Source organism: Felis catus, chromosome A2 (genome assembly GCF_018350175.1).
Source record: "Felis catus isolate Fca126 chromosome A2, F.catus_Fca126_mat1.0, whole genome shotgun sequence".
NCBI classification, from domain to species: Eukaryota; Metazoa; Chordata; class Mammalia; order Carnivora; family Felidae; genus Felis; species Felis catus.
The window spans coordinates 38,854,739-38,873,840 of NC_058369.1; the positions used below are offsets into that span (position 1 = coordinate 38,854,739).

General features: G+C 45.2%; 1 protein-coding gene across 1 annotated transcript in view; it reads right to left on the minus strand.

Moving 5' to 3' along the window:
- EIF4E3 (eukaryotic translation initiation factor 4E family member 3) overlaps positions 1 to 19,102 on the minus strand; it is a 40,061-nt gene that overhangs the window by 10,955 nt on the left and 10,004 nt on the right. Inside the window, exons 2-4 of the mRNA XM_023249958.2 lie at positions 14,211 to 14,283; positions 3,341 to 3,435; positions 1,643 to 1,703 (exon numbers count right to left, since the gene is read on the minus strand). Of these exons, the coding sequence (XP_023105726.2) occupies positions 1,643 to 1,703; positions 3,341 to 3,435; positions 14,211 to 14,283 (229 nt within the window). The remainder of the gene's footprint in view (positions 1 to 1,642; positions 1,704 to 3,340; positions 3,436 to 14,210; positions 14,284 to 19,102) is intronic.

Below are 19,102 nucleotides of genomic sequence, written 5' to 3' on the forward strand. Positions count from 1 at the left end.
GGGGGAATAACAACGGGCTGGCCTCCCAGGGCTGTTGTGACCATGAAATTAGTCAACAGATGCATTCAAAGGGCTTAGCACTGTGACTGCAGCAACAGAACCTAACAGTTAAGTTCCGTTCAGCAAATAGCTGCAGGCTTGCTCTATGCCAGGTGCTCGCTACATATTAACTATTAATAATAGTGTTTATTACTATGTTCTAAGAAGCTGAAAGCAGCCTCGCTGAATTTTTAACCAAGAGGATAGCAATTAAGCACTGTGACCTTTCACTGTCAAGGAGGATTTTATTTTCCCTTTCCTAGATGCTCCCTTCTCGAAATCATCTTCTCCATTCCCCACCTATCCCACGTGCAGTGTCTTACACTGTTGGTGATGAAGCTGAGGGTGTCGCAAGGAAGCCAGGGGCAAGGGGAAGTTCCCTGCCCTCGCTGGCGCGTCAGACAAGGCTGGCCCACCACACTCCCACTCCTCCACAATTCAAAGGGCGTGAGGTTCTTGGCATGAGGACACTTGGACAAATATGAACATGTTATTATCTGTGACTGCACATGGCCAGGGAGAGGAAGGGCCAAGGTGCACAACAGCTACCATTTAGCACACATTGACATCACGACTGTTTCTACCATAACTCAAAGCCTGGTGTGGGTAAATAAAGAACCTGAGAAGGAAAAGGCGTTCTCACCAAAATGAAAAACAACTTATATTCTCTCATTCTCTTCCATTCTCTGCGTTCCCTCCTTCGAAAGGGGGGCAAGAGGAGCTTCACAGGCCTGGCCTGGTTGTTCGCTCCGCTGACATTTTTTAGGAAAGCCAAACACCAGGCAAATCCTGGAGCTGCGCATCTTGGCGACAGCTTGCATCATTCACAAATAAATCCGGTCATATCTTTAGGTTTGTGCTTCTAGGGAAATGACTCAAACCTATGGGTCTCTGGAGACACTGCAGTTCTTTGAGCTTATCCACATAAAAGAAACCATGAAAAGGTGACTTGGGTAGCTTCTGCCCTTTCATCCATTTTCAAAGAAGTGTTTTGGTTTCCCAAAGCTTAAGAATAGGTTTGCGTGTTCATTTTCAGTCTGCATGATGAATGCGAGCCCATTCCTAGAAAATCTCGGTTTCTGAGGCTTGGCCGCTAGAAACAAGCATCCCACCAACCAGGCTTTCATCAGCCCCTCAGGGAGGCTAGGGACAGCCTCTCACAAAACCCCCAAGAATGGTAGGACGCTTGGCCTTCCAAGCATCTCCTGCCTCTGCACCAACATCAGGGGAGGAAGGACGAGTGAGCCCTTGGTGGGCGGGATCCTGCTTCTCACTATGTACACCAACTTCCACACGTTAGTTATGGCTGGTGAGGAAATGACCGCCACAGTCAGCCTTTCTGGGAGGTCTGTGGGTATGTGGCTCTTCAGACTTTACGATACAGTCACACTACCACATCATCCCTCTAGAGAAACACGATACTACATTTTCAAGGTGACACCGTGAGGCAGAAAATCGCCAAGGTCAGAACAGAATTTCTCACCCCCAGTCCTGTTCTGAGACTACCAGGTGGACTGTCTAAAAAGCCCAAGATGCTCACCATATGCAGTCAACAACAATCGCAACCATAGCCAGTTCTAGAAAAAGGTCAGAATTAACCTACCGTGCTGTCCTTGGGGACTTTCATCTTCCAGACGCCGCCCTTGGCATTACTCTCCTCTTCCCTGGATCAGAGACCAAGGTTTAAATTTATACTCAAGGATTAAGGAATTACATGCATTTAGTTCAACAACAGGTGACGTTAAAAACAACAAACAATAGAACATTCTTCAATAAACTCTCCCTCCATCCTTTCACCGGACAAGGAAGCAGATGAAAGAGAAAGGAACAGAGTGGAGACAGGGAGGGAAGAAAGTGGGATTCAGGGGCCACGAGGGCAGGGGTGGTGATGGGACACCTGTTTCTCACCCTGAAGGAGGCGGAGATGAGATGTTCCCTACACTATCTGGGGACAGACCAATTAATACAGGGCTTTCCATATGTAAACACCTTTATGTTTCAGAGCCACATTCATGATATTGTCTCCTCTGATTTTCGTATCAACCTTGTACTGTATGCCTAATAGGACACTTGGCCCCCATGGTGGGCATCTCCTATGTTTTCCTGTTTAGTATCTGCTTGCTCTTCTGGGAAAAGTACCCCAATTTCCCTTTAAGGAGCTACTTGTCCCCTACTTTGTATCAGACCCATTCCAACAGGGTTGATTCCACATCCTAGCCTCAAAAGAGGGCTTATGACCCAGGTCTGGTTAGGAGAATAACTGCCTCTTCCTAGTCCCAGTCACTGGTCAGTGATGTAAAAGAGGGCCCATGGTGAGCCAAGGAGAGCCAGCCTTGGCATGTTAATGGGTCTGGCGAAGGCTGACCGTGATTCAACACGTAAGGCGTAAGCCTGGAACTCAGGAAAGCCATTTTGCCACCACACATGGGAAAACCTGCCCGAAAAATTAAATCAACCCAGAGGAAAGCATAATAAATCTGATGGAGAACATCAGATTCCTAATAACATTTGAGCACTCAGATATGCCAGAAATCAGCCCTAACCAGTGGACAGCTCACTTACAGGGACAAAGACAAATTCTATCTATCTATCTATCTATCTATCTATCTATCTATCTATCTAGGCCCACGTTAGGCTTCTGTCATTGGCTACCAAATGAGCCAGGGCCTATTTCCATTTTATTAACGAGTAAATAACTCAGAACAGTGGAGGGACGTGATATAAGAACGGATTACTAATTGAGACTCCAGCCTAAGCAAACTGGCTTATTGTCTGCCAACCTCATCATGACACCAAGCTATTAAAGAAGGATACCTTCATCTAGACCCCGGGCCATGGCCTGGATCACGACGCTCTTTATGTGGTCCACGTGAGATAGGTCTCTGGGGAGCAACCATACAACAGACTTGGATACTCCATCTGTTCCTCTCATCTCCCGAAAGCCTCTAGGCTTTTTCACTCCACTGTCCAGGCCATTAATGAGCAAATGAAAGAACACACCCAAAAGAAGCAGCACTCCACACAAAGAGCTGCACCCTAACTTCTGCATGCTAACGATGACCTATTTTTGGTGAGACAACAATGGGGTGTGCAGTGGGGAACACGAATCATCCTGGAGCCCAAGGTGAAGGAGACCGTGAGCAGCAGCTTCCTTCATAATTAAGTAATAGCTAAAATTACTTTCCATCATTACCAGGAGAAAATTACTTTGGCATTCCAATTTGGCACGAGGTAAATATTTTATGAGGTTCACGACCACTTCCCTCCCACCTTAACCTCAAATTACAAGTTAGACACTTACCAAAGTGGTCGCCTCTCTCCTCTCATTAAATGATAACTACATCTCAAAGGCAGGCTAGTCACAGGAGGGATATTATTGTACACACTCCAGAATATCTTCAAAAGAAAAACACTTTGTTTAATATACCCAGTATTGATTTACAATGCCACTAGATTATAAAATTAATGCATTAAAGAAAAAAAAATCAGATTCTCATCAAGTCTTAACCATTCAAAATAGATTTTCTTTTCAGTATTCTTTCTAGTTCCCTACTAGAAAATGTAACATAGCATTAAAGAACGTTCCTTGCTGATGTCAGACCAAATTGTATGCTTCAGGAAGCTATGGTTATTAAACAAACATTCCTATGCAACATATCTCCACATATAACTGAGCAAGGACCTTGCTAATGACTTTTCTGGCAGGTCGATGGCATCTAACAAAGACCGTAGTGCTGAATCCATGTAATGAACCGTATTTCCTTATAACACAGACCCGCCTTCTTTCTAAGCCCCGAAGGAGACTGTTCCACTCTGGATTAGGCGATAGCTATAGAAGAGGAGGCAGAGAGGGATCACCTTAGGTACTGTCTCCTTTCCTTTCCCTCCTAGAATGAACAGGGAACAGCTCGGGTACTAAAGCAACAAGTTGCCCAAAACAGAACTCCATGTTCCTGTCCTCCCCAAATTCATATATGGAAACCCTAACCTCCAATGGGATGGGATCAGGAAGGGTGGTCTTTGGGAGGTAATTAGGTCAGAAGGATGGAGCTCCCACAACGAGATCAGTGTCCTGACAGGAAAAGCAAGCCCTCTGTCCGTGGTGTGAAGATAGAACAAGACGATGGCTGGCTGTAAACCAGAACTCAACCCCGCAGGCACCCTGAGCTTGGACTTCTAGCCTTCAGAACTGAGAGAAACCAGTGTCTACTCCTGTTTAAGCCAAACAGTCTGTAGTATTCTATTATAGTAGCTGGAACTAACTAAGACACAGGGCGGCTAGTAGACAAAACCAGATTATATAAAAATAACAGAATAATACTAACAGTAGTAAGAGTAGCAGCGAGAGCACCAGGCTTTGGCCCATGAACTTTTTTTTTTTTTAATTTTTTTTTTCAACGTTTTTTAATTTATTTTTGGGACAGAGAGAGACAGAGCATGAACGGGGGAGGGGCAGAGAGAGAGGGAGACACAGAATCGGAAACAGGCTCCAGGCTCCGAGCCATCAGCCCAGAGCCCGACGCGGGGCTCGAACTCACAGACCGCGAGATCGTGACCTGGCTGAAGTCGGACACTTAACCGACTGCGCCACCCAGGCGCCCCATTAACCATGAACTTTTATATACGCGTGGAATCTATCCTACTGAAAACCTCATTTAGGGGCCCAATTATCATTCTTGTTTTCCACATAAGGAAATGCAGGCATGGAGACTAATCTGTTCCAGAGTCGCTGTTTAGTACGGCCACTAGGATTGGGACGAGGATTAGGCTTAAAATAAGAAAACCCTTCTCAGACCGTTTGGAACAGGCCATAGTACCACTACATCATCTACTCCGTGTGTAGAATTACTACGCAAACAAGAGTTATCACTCTGTGTGGTGAGGTCAGTAAAGGGGGATTGGCTGGGTTTCCTAGTAGATGTGAGGAAAGCACAATTAGCAGAACAACTAGAAAAATAAATCCTGGGGCCTTTTCAATGGGGTAATATCAGTAAATGAAATTTTTATGTAGGCTGGATGGTACTCCTTATGAGGTGTTCAAGCCTGTCGGTGTAAAAGTTAAAGCCAAGTTAATGGCAAGAGCACCTGCAATGAAAGGTAAGACAAACTTTAAGTCAGAAAACCACCTGACAAAAAAAACAGAAGAGAAAACTACTTGGCAGTAGATTTATCAAGAATATCTTGATCCTTAGACAGAAGTGGTGCTACATGGGGAAGAGCTGAAAATAGGTCAGTGGTAACAACAGCAGGCCCCCAAACAGGTATCTGTCTTTATGGAGGTATTCGCCCTATAATGGTTTGCTACTGGTGGAGATGGTAACACTGCTCCAATATCTGTCTGGGGTGTGAGAGTGAATTTGAAACCCCACAGTTAGATTGCAAAACGTGTCTTTTTTTTCAAGAATATTTTAATATTTATTTTTGAGAGAGAGAGAGAGAGAGAGAGAGAGAGAGAGAGAACGAGCGAGAGCACGAGTGGGAAAGGGGCAGAGAGAGACACACACACAGAAACTGAAGCAGGCCCCGAGCTGTCAGCGCAGAGCCGGATGCGGGACTCAAAACTCAGGAACCCCGAGATGATGACCTGGCTTAACTGCCTGAGACACCCAGTGCCCCCCAAAATGTGTGCTCTTAAATACTATGCTATTTCCTTTGAAAACGTTACTATATGTTTTAGGCACATCCTTCTCCAATCCTGGAAGCCACAGACCAGTTCAAGGAGTCACAGAATGAGGGATGCCTGCTAGAGATATCTTCCTGCCAGGAAATGCCCTTAACCACATTGAGTATGCAGGTTAGCTCTAGTCTGGGACTTGTGCAATGATGTGGCAGTGACCTGTGTAGAGTTTATGGATCAAATTATGCTAGAATAAAAATCCCTCCTTTACTAAGAGGACTTTGGTGCTGTTAACCTTCACGCCTCCTAACGGGGCACCCAAAACAAAGCACCTGCCCTTGTCCCCCACCCCTTCCAAAGTTCTCGTATCCTGGCATTTCACTGAGTGTCTGAAGCACCTTGAAAAGAACAACACAATATTCTCCTCATCCAGAAAGAAAACACTCGAAGGATCGTGCTAAGGTTTGTAGCTGTCAAAGTTTCTCTTTTAAACCAGACAGCTGATTTTTTTTAGTCTTGGCACATCTGACAGGAGACTACAGCCCAAGAAGGTACAGCAATAGACTGAATTCTGACTTAAGGTACTTGTCAAGGCACATATTTACGAGTTTGTGTGTGAACACAAAACAGGAGCAAAACATCTGGTGATGCCATTGAAAAGAGCCCCGTTTAAAATGTGCGGCACTAAACTGGTCTGTTTCCTTGTTGCAAACCTTATCCAATGTGTGGAATATTTGTTACGTTATCCGTGGTAAACTGTGGTCCAGAAGTAGATGGTCTTCCTTCTGACATAAGAGCAGAAGGTCTCCATAGTAGCTTAGTGGCTATGTCACAGGCCTTTGTCATTCACCTCACCATGTGGGCATTTCATCATCTCACATCATCACAAGAAGGCTGACTACAGGACAATATTCTGAGAGACAGAGAAAGACCACATTCGTGTAACTTTTATTATAGTGTATAGTTATAATTGTTCTATTTTATCATCGCTGCTGTTAATCTCTTACTGTGCCTAATTATAAACTCATCTTTATCATAGGTATGTTTGCACAGGAAAAAAAAAAATCTTTGTATATGTAAGCTTCGGCACAAGGCAGTGTTTTAGGCATCCACAGGAGGCCTCGGAATGACTTCCTGTTGGACAAGAGGAGACGACTGTATGCATGATGGTGAAATAGCTTGAGGAAGGAATCCAGCACTGCCCAGCTCCTTACACCGCCCTACCCACAGAAGTAAAAGAGCTATTTCACTGGAAGCTTGAGAACTCATGATGATATTCTCTGTAACACATTTTTATTTTTGTTCAAGCACCTAAATTTTACTACAGATAGAAACCTGCAAATAGATTTCAAAAGCCAAATGGCTTTTAGGATTCTTATAACTCTCATCATTAATTCTAAGTGGCCTGCAAATAGTAGGTTGAAGCAGACGTAAGCACAGTGTTTCTGTACAGTGCTTAAGTGCTTCTTCCAAAAGCCTGAATGATCACTCAAGGATAAGGACAGGCAGAAGAGTCAGGTATCATTCGTTTGCTCAACATCTGCAGACACCAGTGAGGGGCAGGGCACTGTGATGAGTCCTTGGGGGAACAGAACTGCATATATGAGGGCCAGACTTGCCCTTGCAGTCTGCGCTTTGGTGGGTACGTTCTCAAGCATCATTCTGGCACCTTCCTTGAATGGAGGTAGGCTCATCAGTGGAGGTGAAAATCCAAGCAAGTCTACCTGGATTTAGGACCATGGTTCTCAGGATCACCTTCACAGTTCATGGGGCCCCTGAAACCCAACCTCGTTCTCCACATAATGAGCAGATAACAGCTATTTCATTGCATAATTTAATGATTCAAGGTGAAGTCAAAGTTTGTGATCTGCCTAAAGTAAGGAAGCAAGATGTGGTTAGACTCACTAGACAGTAGTGACCACTTGATGAATCCCTAATCCTCCAGTTCTGATTGGAGCCACCTGACCGTCGTCTGCCAAACAGATCATCATTCACTATCAGAAAAACTGACACATTTCCTCCTCGAGTTTCTACTGGAATGTTCTCAAGAATAGAAAAAGACAATATACTTGAAAATACTAGAGAAGAAAACAATGCCATGCTGTGACAGGCAACCGGGTGTAAGACAAAACAAAAACGCCCAGCAAATTATACCCCCTCCCCCCAAAAAAACAAAATTCAGAATTTCTCTTAAGGGCCATAGCATATGAAGCAGGAGAGCAGTTTTTTAAGTTCATTTAATTATTTTGAGAGGAGGCAGGGGCAGAAAGAGAGGGAGAGAGAGATTCCATGCTATTAGCAAAGGGTATGAAGTCAGGACCCTGATACCATGACCTGAGCCGAAATCAGGACCTGGATGCTTAACCAGCTGAGCCACCCAGGTACCCCAGAAGAGTATTTTTTTAAAAATAATATGCAAATATTTTCCTTTATTAGGAATGAATTTCTAGTTGTCTGGAGCTTGCTTCCCACCAACTGGATCCACGATATTTGTGAGGAAGGCAGAAAGAATCCAGAACAAAGAAGACAACTGAAGAACTTAGAGAACATTTTTAACTGACAGCAGACACAACAGGCTGAAAGCCAAGTGCTTCTGATTGGCAAGAGCTGGGCACTTGATAGAGAAAGGGGTTTTGCTCTGAATTCCAAAAAGGCCTGACTTACAGAGAGAACCAAAGTTCTCTCTGGTCTGGTCATCGCTTGATGATAAAATAAAGGATAGGGTGTTAGGGCAATCTCTCACCACACAGGAAGTCACTGAATAAAATGCAAAGTCTGGATTGGGGAGCTAAGTGGAATTCAAACTTTGAGAGGAGAGAGCCCCCAGAAAAGCCTGGGGAAAGACATCAGAGCTGCGTGCATCTGGCTTCCTGAATAAGGCCCTCAGGTATATGTGTCTTTGTCAATGTTGATACTTTTTTTTTTTTCAACGTTTATTTATTTTTGGGACAGAGAGAGACAGAGCATGAACGGGGGAGGGGCAGAGAGAGAGGGAGACACAGAATCGGAAGCAGGCTCCAGGCTCTGAGCCATCAGCCCAGAGCCCGACGCGGGGCTCGAACTCACGGACCGCGAGATCGTGTCCTGGCTGAAGTCGGACGCTTAACCAACTGCGCCACCCAGGCGCCCCAATGTTGATACTTTTAAGTGCACAGGGGCTTCACAGAATGGAAGTGAAAGCCCAGAGAAAGTGGTTGGACTTATACACTAGTATAACGAAGGGTGATACACTGTGAAAAGTGACTGGCCGAAGGAGAAGGGGTTCGGGGCTCCTGACAGGTGGTAAGTTGGGGAGGTGACTAGGACATATATGGTAGAGATGGCTGTTGAGTAAGGTTTGCTATGCAGACTCAAGTGACAAGAAAGGGGGATACCCTTACAAATGGAAGTTTACGCCACCTTAAAAAGGGAAATGTATGCCCTGATGTCAGGCAGACAGGAGGGTAGAGGGCTCCTCTTGTGTCTGCTCTTTCTCAACTGTCTCCAGCTCAAAATAATTCCTATGCTAAAGTGGCATTTTAGGGGGTGGCATATTCCGATCCCCTTCAGAGACCAGGTTTTACATTTGAAGTGACTAAATTACTCTTCCTTGCAAGATTTAATTTGCCCCTTCAGCCCCACCCATACGAGGGCCCCCAGCAGAGAGAGAGGATCATGGGTAACCTGACTGCAGTTCTATGTTGGCACAAATGGACAGTTACTATAAATGTTGATCTCATTATACACATGGTGAATAAATTAGATGATAAAGAAACCTGCCTTAACCTGAAATCAAGTCTGTGCTCCACAGACCCACGAAATAGTCCTGGCTGCAGTACCTTTTGTCTGTCTTCAATGCGGAGACACTGAGGGTCTCTTTCTTACCTCGGTCCCCTCCCTTCACCCAAATGGTTCATTCCAGGCCATTCCATTGCAGGATGCCACCCACTGCGGGCTGCCCTTGTGTTCAAAATTTGAATCAATCTTCACATCACTCTTCATTATCAGTACTGACCTATAAACCTCTCCTGTTGTTTGTTTGTTTAAGTTTATGAGAGAGAGAGAGACAGAGAGCAAGAGCACAAGTAGGGGAGAAGCAGAGAGAGGTGGAGAGAGAGAGAGAAGCAGGCCCCACACTGTTAGCGTAGAGCCAGACATGGTGTGTGTGGGGGGCGGGGGGAGGGTGCTCACATGACCTGAGCTGAGATCAAGACTTGGAAGCTTAACCGACTGAGCCACACAGGCGCCCCGCACCTCTCCTTTTGAAAGCGACAGCCCTCATTCCCAGTGATGTGGAAGGCAATCTGTCGCCCTAACCTACTGATCCGTAAGAGCACAGCCATCCCACACCTTCTGATGAGGGATGATGTCTTGATTACCACTGGCAGTACACAGGTACAGAAGGAACACTCTTGATTTTAACAGATTGTATGTATTTCTGATGAAGACTTTCTGTTTAGGATAAATGATGCTGGATATCCACCTACAAAAGAAATATGAAGTTTCTGTATTATGTAAATTTAAGGAAAAACTCAGCCAACTTATAGGAAATACCGGGGTGAACATGGCACCGGTGGAACGCAGTATGGCCAAATCTTGAAGGGGATAACCCGGACGGCCGACACGGGATAGAGTGTTGTAGAGCAATGAGTTTTCATGGGTGGAAATGCTGGTTTTGTGGTAGGAAAGCTAAAAGACAGTGGGGACGAGGGAGCCCTCTCTTGCAAATCACATTTGGCAGGTAGCTCTCCATTGTCTCACAGGTAAAATCAGGCGTGTTCAGAAGCTGTGTCCTATTCTGTACTGTGTCCATTCAGGACGTAAAAACACAGGAGAAATGTGGGAAGTTTGGAAATGTTTACAAAAGAGTGAAAGGAATCAATAAGCATCTGGAAAACACAACTAGATGAAAAATGGAATTTTCCAAGAAAGGCAGGAAAGTAGGAAATAAATTTAACTCCAAGCGAAGAGAATTATTGTTGGCTACAGTGAGAGTGTCCTCAGCAGGGGTCAGTGGACCGTCTGGAGGCACGCGCCTCCCCACCTTCTCAGTCAGGGCAGAGTGAAAGAAAAAGAATTGAACTAGAAGGGGGAGTTCTAGTCCCTGAGACGTGGCAAGATTGGCTGTTTCCACTAGATGTTTCGGAGCACTAACCTCTCAGTATCAGTGTCTCCAGCTAATAAATGGGAATAACCATTCCTCCCCGACTCCCATCAACATCGCTGATTTGCTGAAGGGCTTCAAAGTACAAAAAGACATATTATATCCTTATATGTAAAGCAGTCATTAATAACACATGGTTCTCATATTTCATTCCAACAGGGATGGGGAAAAATCAAGGACACAATTAGGAATGAGTTTTTTAGTGCTGAAAGAGGGAAGGTCCAAAAATCAACACATAATCACAGAATAACAACACAGGGGAACCAAGGCATGTCCTCAAATGAATTAAAATTGGCACCAAAGCTAGTTGTTAAATACTAAGGACTATTCGCAAATGTTTAGGACATTCACAGACTGGAATCCTCAGAGTTACTGACAGGTTAAATATGTTGTCGTGAGTAGAGGTGTCAGTAGGGGCATACTCTGGGGAATAATACCTTGAAATAAATAATCTACAAGTAGTGCTATGTGGTTTTCTGACAGAAAATGTGACTGAGGAAACTACAAAAAGATGTTCCAACAGAAGTAAGTGAATAATGGCAGGTGAGGTTTATTATTATTATTATTATTAGGTACTTACTATGTGCTTTTTACCTCCTTGTGCCATTTCATTCTCAGGGCCTCATGATACAATCAGTATCAAGATTCTCCCCATCTTAAAGATGAATAAGCAGGTACAGAGAAGTTAAGCAACCTGCCCGACCCCGTAAGCGGCAGACACGGGATACAAACCCAGGCAGTGTGACCGTTCTACACCGTCACCCACATCCTCGCCAGTCAACTGATGAGGCCAAGGGGTAGCATCCAACACCACTTTAGTAAAAGCTGCCAACGTCCAAGGGCTTTACTAAGTGCCAAGCACCACCAGGAACCGTACACAAGCTCATCAAAACCTTGCTCAACCTTAGGGAGGTAGGCACTGCAATTATCTCAGTCTTACAGATGAGGAAACAGGGGGGCAGAGGCATCAGAGATAGGAAAGAACTTCCTGACCACTAAGGACAGTGTTTCATTATCACACCTCTCCAGGCCTCCTCAAAAGAGCCCCTTGTGCCAATCACTCCCTTGTGAAAGGTCAATACCACAGCAAAGCCATATATTTGTTTATGTGCTGTATATAGATCTCTGATTTATGTATAAAAAGAGTGGGTTTTTTTTTTTTTTTTTTACCCCACCAAGGATCACTTTTTGCCTCCATTGAGAACGTGGCCTACAGCTTAAAGGATCCTTATACAAGTAGTCAGTTGTGATTCAGGAAAGTGGTTCATTTATTAACTTCTCATTCATTCATTCAATCCTTCAGGATTTACTGAGGGAAAGGAACCAGACACAATACAGTATGGTACTGTGTTATTCCATTTATACAACATTCAATAAAAGAACAAATCTATGGTGATAGAAATATGAACAGTGCTTGGTTCTAGAAGAAAAAGACTGAATGCAAGGGCCCAGAGGAACTTTCTAAAGATGCAAATCTTTTTTTTTTTTTTTAACGTTTATTTATTTTTGGGACAGAGAGAGACAGAGCATGAATGGGCGAGGGGCAGAGAGAGAGGGAGACACAGAATCGGAAACAGGCTCCAGGCTCTGAGCCATCAGCCCAGAGCCCGACGCGGGGCTCGAACTCACAGACCACGAGATCGTGACCTGGCTGAAGTCAGATGCTTAACCGACTGCGCCACCCAGGCGCCCCAAGATGCAAATCTTTTTATCTTGATCTGGGTCATGGTTACACGTCTGCATACCTTTGCCAAAACTTATCAAACTGCATACTTACAAAATCTACATTTACTGAATTTAAATGATCTCCTAACAGAGTGTTCAAGACAGTATTTCCCAGCATGTGCCAGCCTGGGTACTTTAAATTGGTCCCTGAAGGCTCTAACTTGCTGCAGGATACCAAAGCCCAACCCAATGTTCTGTTGTCATGCAGGGTCAGGGAAACAGATGGACCCCTTGATCTGACCTCACCAATGTTGCCTTGGAATCCCAGGTGGAGCTCTGATGACCCAACGTCATCATGGGGTGGAAAAAGTCAAAGGGATCTATGGACTTTCATGTGGAGACAGGCTTCAAAATCAAGTGCTCTGAGATCTGTACAACGACTGCTAGGGAAGAGGTGACGAAAGTCCGCAACATCACCACAGGGAAGAAGCGAGGGGAAGCCTTTCCCGGAATATGAGAGCACTTATCCCTCTGGACGGGGGCCCACGTGCTGCCTTGTGACACTGCTTGTACTTGGCACCGCATGGTTATTGACAGCAGCTCTGTTCTTTCGCCTTCCACATGCTTACGTCATTTTCTCAATTGGAACAGACATGGCCTGTGGTCTGGGCTGTGTTTTTACACCCGGCTCAGTGACCAGGCATGACACCTTAAAATCAGATTCCCAGGACCACAGAACCAGGCACATCAAATTTTCTGAACCAAATACTGGGAAAAGTGTCTGAAAAAAGATCTTTGTGCTACTTTTGAGTATGAGAAACTGCCTATGGGACACAATCTAGATGCCCGTCTCATGGAATTGCTAATACATTTTTAGAGGCACAACAGGAAAACTCCAAAGCTGGCCCTTCCAGAAAATTCAAGACAACTAGTCATTCCAAGAATAAAGCAGCCTTAAAATCCTTATTCTGTCTAAAACACTATATTAACCTCGGAAAGGGGGATAAACTTGATAGACTTTGCTTTTGAAGAAAATGGAAATATGCTCAACTAAATAAACCAGGGTTTTTGGAAATTTTCTTCATAAGAGTTGGCCAGAGAAAGAACTAACAGATCTAAGCTTATATGTGTTGAGAACCTACCATGTATCAGGTATTCTGCTAAGCAGGGTATAAACATTATCTTGCTCACTCTTTCCAACCACTCCGGAGGTAGGTGCTATCATCATACCAATGTTTGCAGAAATTAAAAGGGTTAACACTTGCCCAATTTAGGATGATGGAAGCAGGAAACTGGCTTGAGACCTTCTACTTTCATGCTTCACACCTGCCTGCTCTTCCTAGGTGGCCTATAACCTTAGATGACCCTGCAGGGATATGATTTTGCCTCTCAGAGAAGGGTAAGAGAACCCAGAGAGGGGGTGGCCAGGCTGGTATTTGAATGGGGGCACACATCCATGTAAGGACGCACCACAGCCTGCTGCCCCTGAGGGTCTGTGAAGGATTTAGGTAGGAACTAAGTTTCAGCAGGTCACCAAGAGAAGAGCAGGCCACTTGGACGTGCGCTGGGCCAGCCTCTGGGTTACACGTAGCTGAGCGCAGCTCTACCAACTTGGACCTGAGAGCTGACACCCGATGTCAGAACCCTGGGTGGGGACGGCCAGCACGGCAGCCGTTTCAGGTTGGAGGGTTAGAGGTCCAACATACAGCACGTTCACCTGGGACGTCCACTTCCTGGACGTCTTACCTGGACTGTCTGCACCGTGTAGATTTTCTTCAGGTTCGAGGCACACTCAGCTGCTGTGGCACCAGGGAGGGATCTGAGCGAACAAAAGCAAAAGAGCAAAGAAACAAGAGAAAACAAGTAGTCAATGTTCCTGAAAGAAGTCTGCAGGTCTTTGCACAAATTAGGTCTGAAACCACAGAATCAGGCATTTTCTGGGATGTTCTTTAGAATTCAAGATGTGAAATTCCTACTTTGTGAAGTCATGTGTTTGCTTCTCCTAAATGTAAGCATGTTTATTCTGTGGAAATTTAATTAAAAACGATTTTTTTTAAAGGAAATGGATTTAAAAAAATATTGGAAACTTCAAAAAAAAAACCACATTTTAAAAAAGCACTAAAATCGCCTTGTCACAACCAAACCTTTTGCTAGGACTGTGGAAAAGAAACGATGCCTACTGCGCAGGTAGGTGACAGGTAAATTGCAGGATCATTGCCGGGATACAGGTTTGAAAAACTTGTCAGTTCCCCGGTGGTAAATATTCACAAACTCTTTAAGAAACAGAGCAACCTTTTGGCAACTTTAAGAAAACACCATCACTAAAAGTCAACTGTAGTTTCACCTGAAATTTGCATACATGTCCAAAACACTTCCTTTTAGAAAAATTCTTTCAGTTACTTTCTCGGGCTGATTGAATTAGCTCTGGGGAACTCTGCGGTCAGAATACATTAATCTTTAGTTTGCCATATGTTCCACTAGATGGCAACATACTACAGGTTTATTCACCAGAAAAATCCGGCACCATTTCCTGGGACTGGGGGCAACATGACTCCGTCTCATCAATCCTTAGAAGCTAAGACTCTCAGTTCCTGCCACCTTTTCTTTCTCCCTACACTGAATTACCAGTTCTTGCTCAAGACCGTTGGGATTCAGGTATGTCAGGCCGAAGATGAAAACTCACCCCTCAAGTAAAGCTTGAAAGCCCCATGTCTGGTTGTGAGGTGAGAAATGGGGTTTGCTGAGAGGAGAACATGCTGGCTCACGGCTGACCCACTAGGATCAGGCATCTGTAAAAAATGATCTTTACTGGCCACTTGCAGAGACACAGCTCCCATGGAACCTGAAGGCATTGCGCTTTCTGGAGAGCTGTTAAACCATTGCACGCTTGAGATACACACAAAACTCACAGAGCACAGAGGCAGAGAGGACAGCAAAGAAAGGATCATGCCCAGGTGTAGGGTGGGCATGAGGTATGAGTGGCAGGGTTCTACAGAGTATGATTCTGGAACTATGGGCCAGTAAATGCTCTCTGGTATCTAACTGAAATAGAAAAAAATAATTTCTGAATACAATTCCCTTGTTTGAAGGTCACTAAGGAAGAACAATTATGGACCGGTTTACGGGCAAACAAAGGACCATGTTAAGTAGGTGAAATCTGATAAATAAATCTAACCCAAGTGTTTACGACTCTTTTCTAGTTGTTTATAAATATGCCGGACATTTTTTTAAAGCCATAACCAACATGATTGCATTTTCTTGCCAGACCTGAAGGCTAAAATAACTATGTTGAAGAGTGTGGTGAACAGTGAGGTATTCAATCAACACCTAACTCTGACAGTGACTGGGCCCCAGATCAATCGATCCATCAGCCCACAGAGACTGCCTTGACTTGGATAAATACTAATTTACTATTTAATGCAGGTTGTTCTGCTGCTCTTGGCTTAAATTATAAAAAGATTGAACAAAAAAACCGAGACAGACCTCGAACCTTTTCTGAATAGATTTTCACATGAGAAAATCTCTTACTTTTATATGAAAACCTACTGGCATTTATTCCAATGTCTATTTCTTTTCACTTGAAAAGTTTAGCTGACCTCTCCACCAAATACGCCCAGCAGGATATATCCCTGGATTACCCAAAGCACATAGGAGAGTATATACAGGGCTCCTTCCCTAACAGGGTGGGAGACAGGTTAGGATTCAAAGGAAGGAAATGTACTTTGTCTTTCCTTCTTTTTAAAAACGGTATGTTTCAAATTTTTACTATTTCTTAAATCACACTTCAATTTTTTAACTGTGCAGAAGGAGTATAACTGGAATGTTCACCTCAGACATTAGGTCAACTTAATACGATGTGAAGGTAATACTGTTTACCTGGAAAAAGTCACTGAGGAATATTTCCTTTATATGCCTCTTTTTAAATGTATATGTATACAGGATTTTATATGTATATGATATACAAAATCATTCAGGGTCCCTCAGTTTCACTGTCTAAGTCTTATAAAGAAATCTAGTTTCCAGGGTCCAGAAAGGGCTCTTGAGTACAACAACAAGGCAACTCCGTCTGGGTCAGATAATATTATCAGGAGCTAGTGTGTGAGGACACTCCTACTAGTGCGCTAACCGTTCCCCCCCGCACTGCACTCCTGTTGGCGTGCTATCCATTCACCATGCGCTACACTCCTGCATGTGCCCCAACCATTCCCCCTGCACTGCATACCTGTCAGTGTGCAAATGATTCCCCTGCACTGCACTCCTGCTAGTGTTCTAAACATTCCCCCAGCACTGACTCCTACCAGTGTGCTAACCATCCCCCCTGCACTGCACTCCTGCCAGCGTGCTAATAATTCTCCAGCACTGCATTCCTGCTAGTGTGCTAACCATTGCCCTTGCATGGCACTCGTGCCAGTGTGCCAACCCTACCCTCTGCACTGCACTCCTGATGGTGTGCTGCACTCCTTCCAGTGTGCTAACAATTCCCCTACTCTGCACTCCTGCTGCTGTGCCAACCCTTCCCCCTGCACTGCCCTCCAGCCACTGTGCCAACCTTTTGCCCTGCACTACACTCCTGCAGACGCACCAACCATTCCCCTGCATTGCACTCCTGCCAGGGTGCTAACAATTTCCCTGCAACGAACTCCTGCCAGTGCGCCAACCATTCCACCTGCACTACACACCCACCCCTGCGCCCACCCTCCCCCAGTGCTGCCCCCCTGCCCCGTACGCCCACCCTTCCCCCTTCAAAGCACTTCTGCCCTCACTGCACTCCCACCCATGCGCCCACACTTCCGCCTGCACTGCACTCTCGCCCGTGCGCCAACCCTTCCCCCTTCACTGCAGTCCCACCAGGGCACCCACCCTCACCCTGCACTGCAATACCTCCGGTGCGCCAATCCTTCCCCCTCCACTGCATTCCTGCCAATGTGGTAACAATTCCCCGTTTCCCCTGCACTGCACTCCTCCTAGTGTTCCAAACATTCCCCCTGCACTGCACTCCTGCAGGTGCCCCAACCATTCCACTTGCACTGCACTCCAGCCAGTGCACCAACCCTTCCCCCTGCACTGCACTCCCGCCCGTGCGCCCACCATTCCCCTGCACTGCACTCCTGCCGGTCCTAACCATTCCACCTCCATCACAGCACCGAATCCCTGCCACCCAGCTTTGTGGGAAGTCTTTCCAGTAGAGCAGAGAAAGTTCTCACACAAACCAACAGGATCACCCTCAGTGATAGGTGTCTTCTGATTAACATTTCGTGATGCTGATGTACTGGCATTTTAAGGAAAAATATCAGCTTCGGTTTCCTAATTTCTTAATGGAGAAGGTTGGATTCTGTGATCTTCAAGGTTTCCTCTTGCTGCCGGAGTGTCTTCTGAATATCCAGGTTTCAAAGTAACGAAACAGTGTTGTCGGAATTCCTGACAGTAGAAAGTGGTTGGCTTGGCCAGCGTAGGAAAGGTATTCTTCTGTGAGCCAAATCTGATTGTGACGGTCACTGAAAAACACCACTATGCCTAATCCTCACGCCTGACCTAGGACATCTTTAACAAGCAAAACCGCGTCATATCCACAGAATCAATTTTAAAAGGGTAATAAGCAAGGTGAGATTTTAAAATAATCTGCCTTGTAAACAGGTCAGCCTGTACTTGACTTGCCGGTTCAAAGTTGAACCAGAAGCTGCATCGTCTACTGTTACTGTTTCTTAAAGTAGCAATGCGGGTGGCTCAGGGCAGAGCTGCAGGCCTGGCAGCTGACCGCCCTGCACCCCTCCTCCCCGTGACTCTGAAAGAGACTTGTGCTGGCTGGAAGATAAATGTTTGCCCCGGAGGTAAATCAAAGACACACTATTACTTATCTCACATACACAGTATATTCTCGTATCTTTAACAAACCTTTGTATTTCATTCAAGTTACAAACCCAAACCTCTCAACAGAACCCTCAGCAAACCCTCACTCTGCAGACCAAAGAAGGTACTCATCTGGGCGTGATGTTGCATGCCTCCCCCCCCCCCCCAGGGGACAAGTGGCAATATTTGGAGAGATTTCCAACTGTCACAATTGAGGGGGATGTTACTGGCATCTAGTAGGTAGAAGTCAGGGCAATTGTGGAGCCTCCCAGAGGGCACAGGACATCCACCTCACCCCCAACGATGGATTATCTAGTCCAAAATGTCAACAGAGTCCATGCTGAGAACCCCTGTCAGAAACATGTAACAGAGTCTCAGAGGATTTATAATTTATTTAGTTAACAAAGATTCACTGCACATCTCTTTTAGCTGATGGGGACACAGTTGTGATCACTCTACACAAAGACCCGTCCTCATGAAGTTTACGTTCTCAAACTGGCACCTCTGCTTTCTGAACTCCCCAGATTCCTGAAGCCAAAGAAATTATGATCTCTTTTCTTTGCCAAGGAGGGATGAGGTGGGAGAGAAAGCCATGAGAGGAATATACTTGTTGACGATGACCCCTCCTAGAAGGACACACAGCCAGAGGGGTGGGAAATCACAGAACCAGGGACTCAGAGCCTATTTTCACATTCTCTGAATTCTATGTCCCCTTTTCGAGGTATACAGCTGCAGCTGAGAACACAGGAGCGGAACAATAAATGCCCTCTGGATGGATCACATTAAGGAGT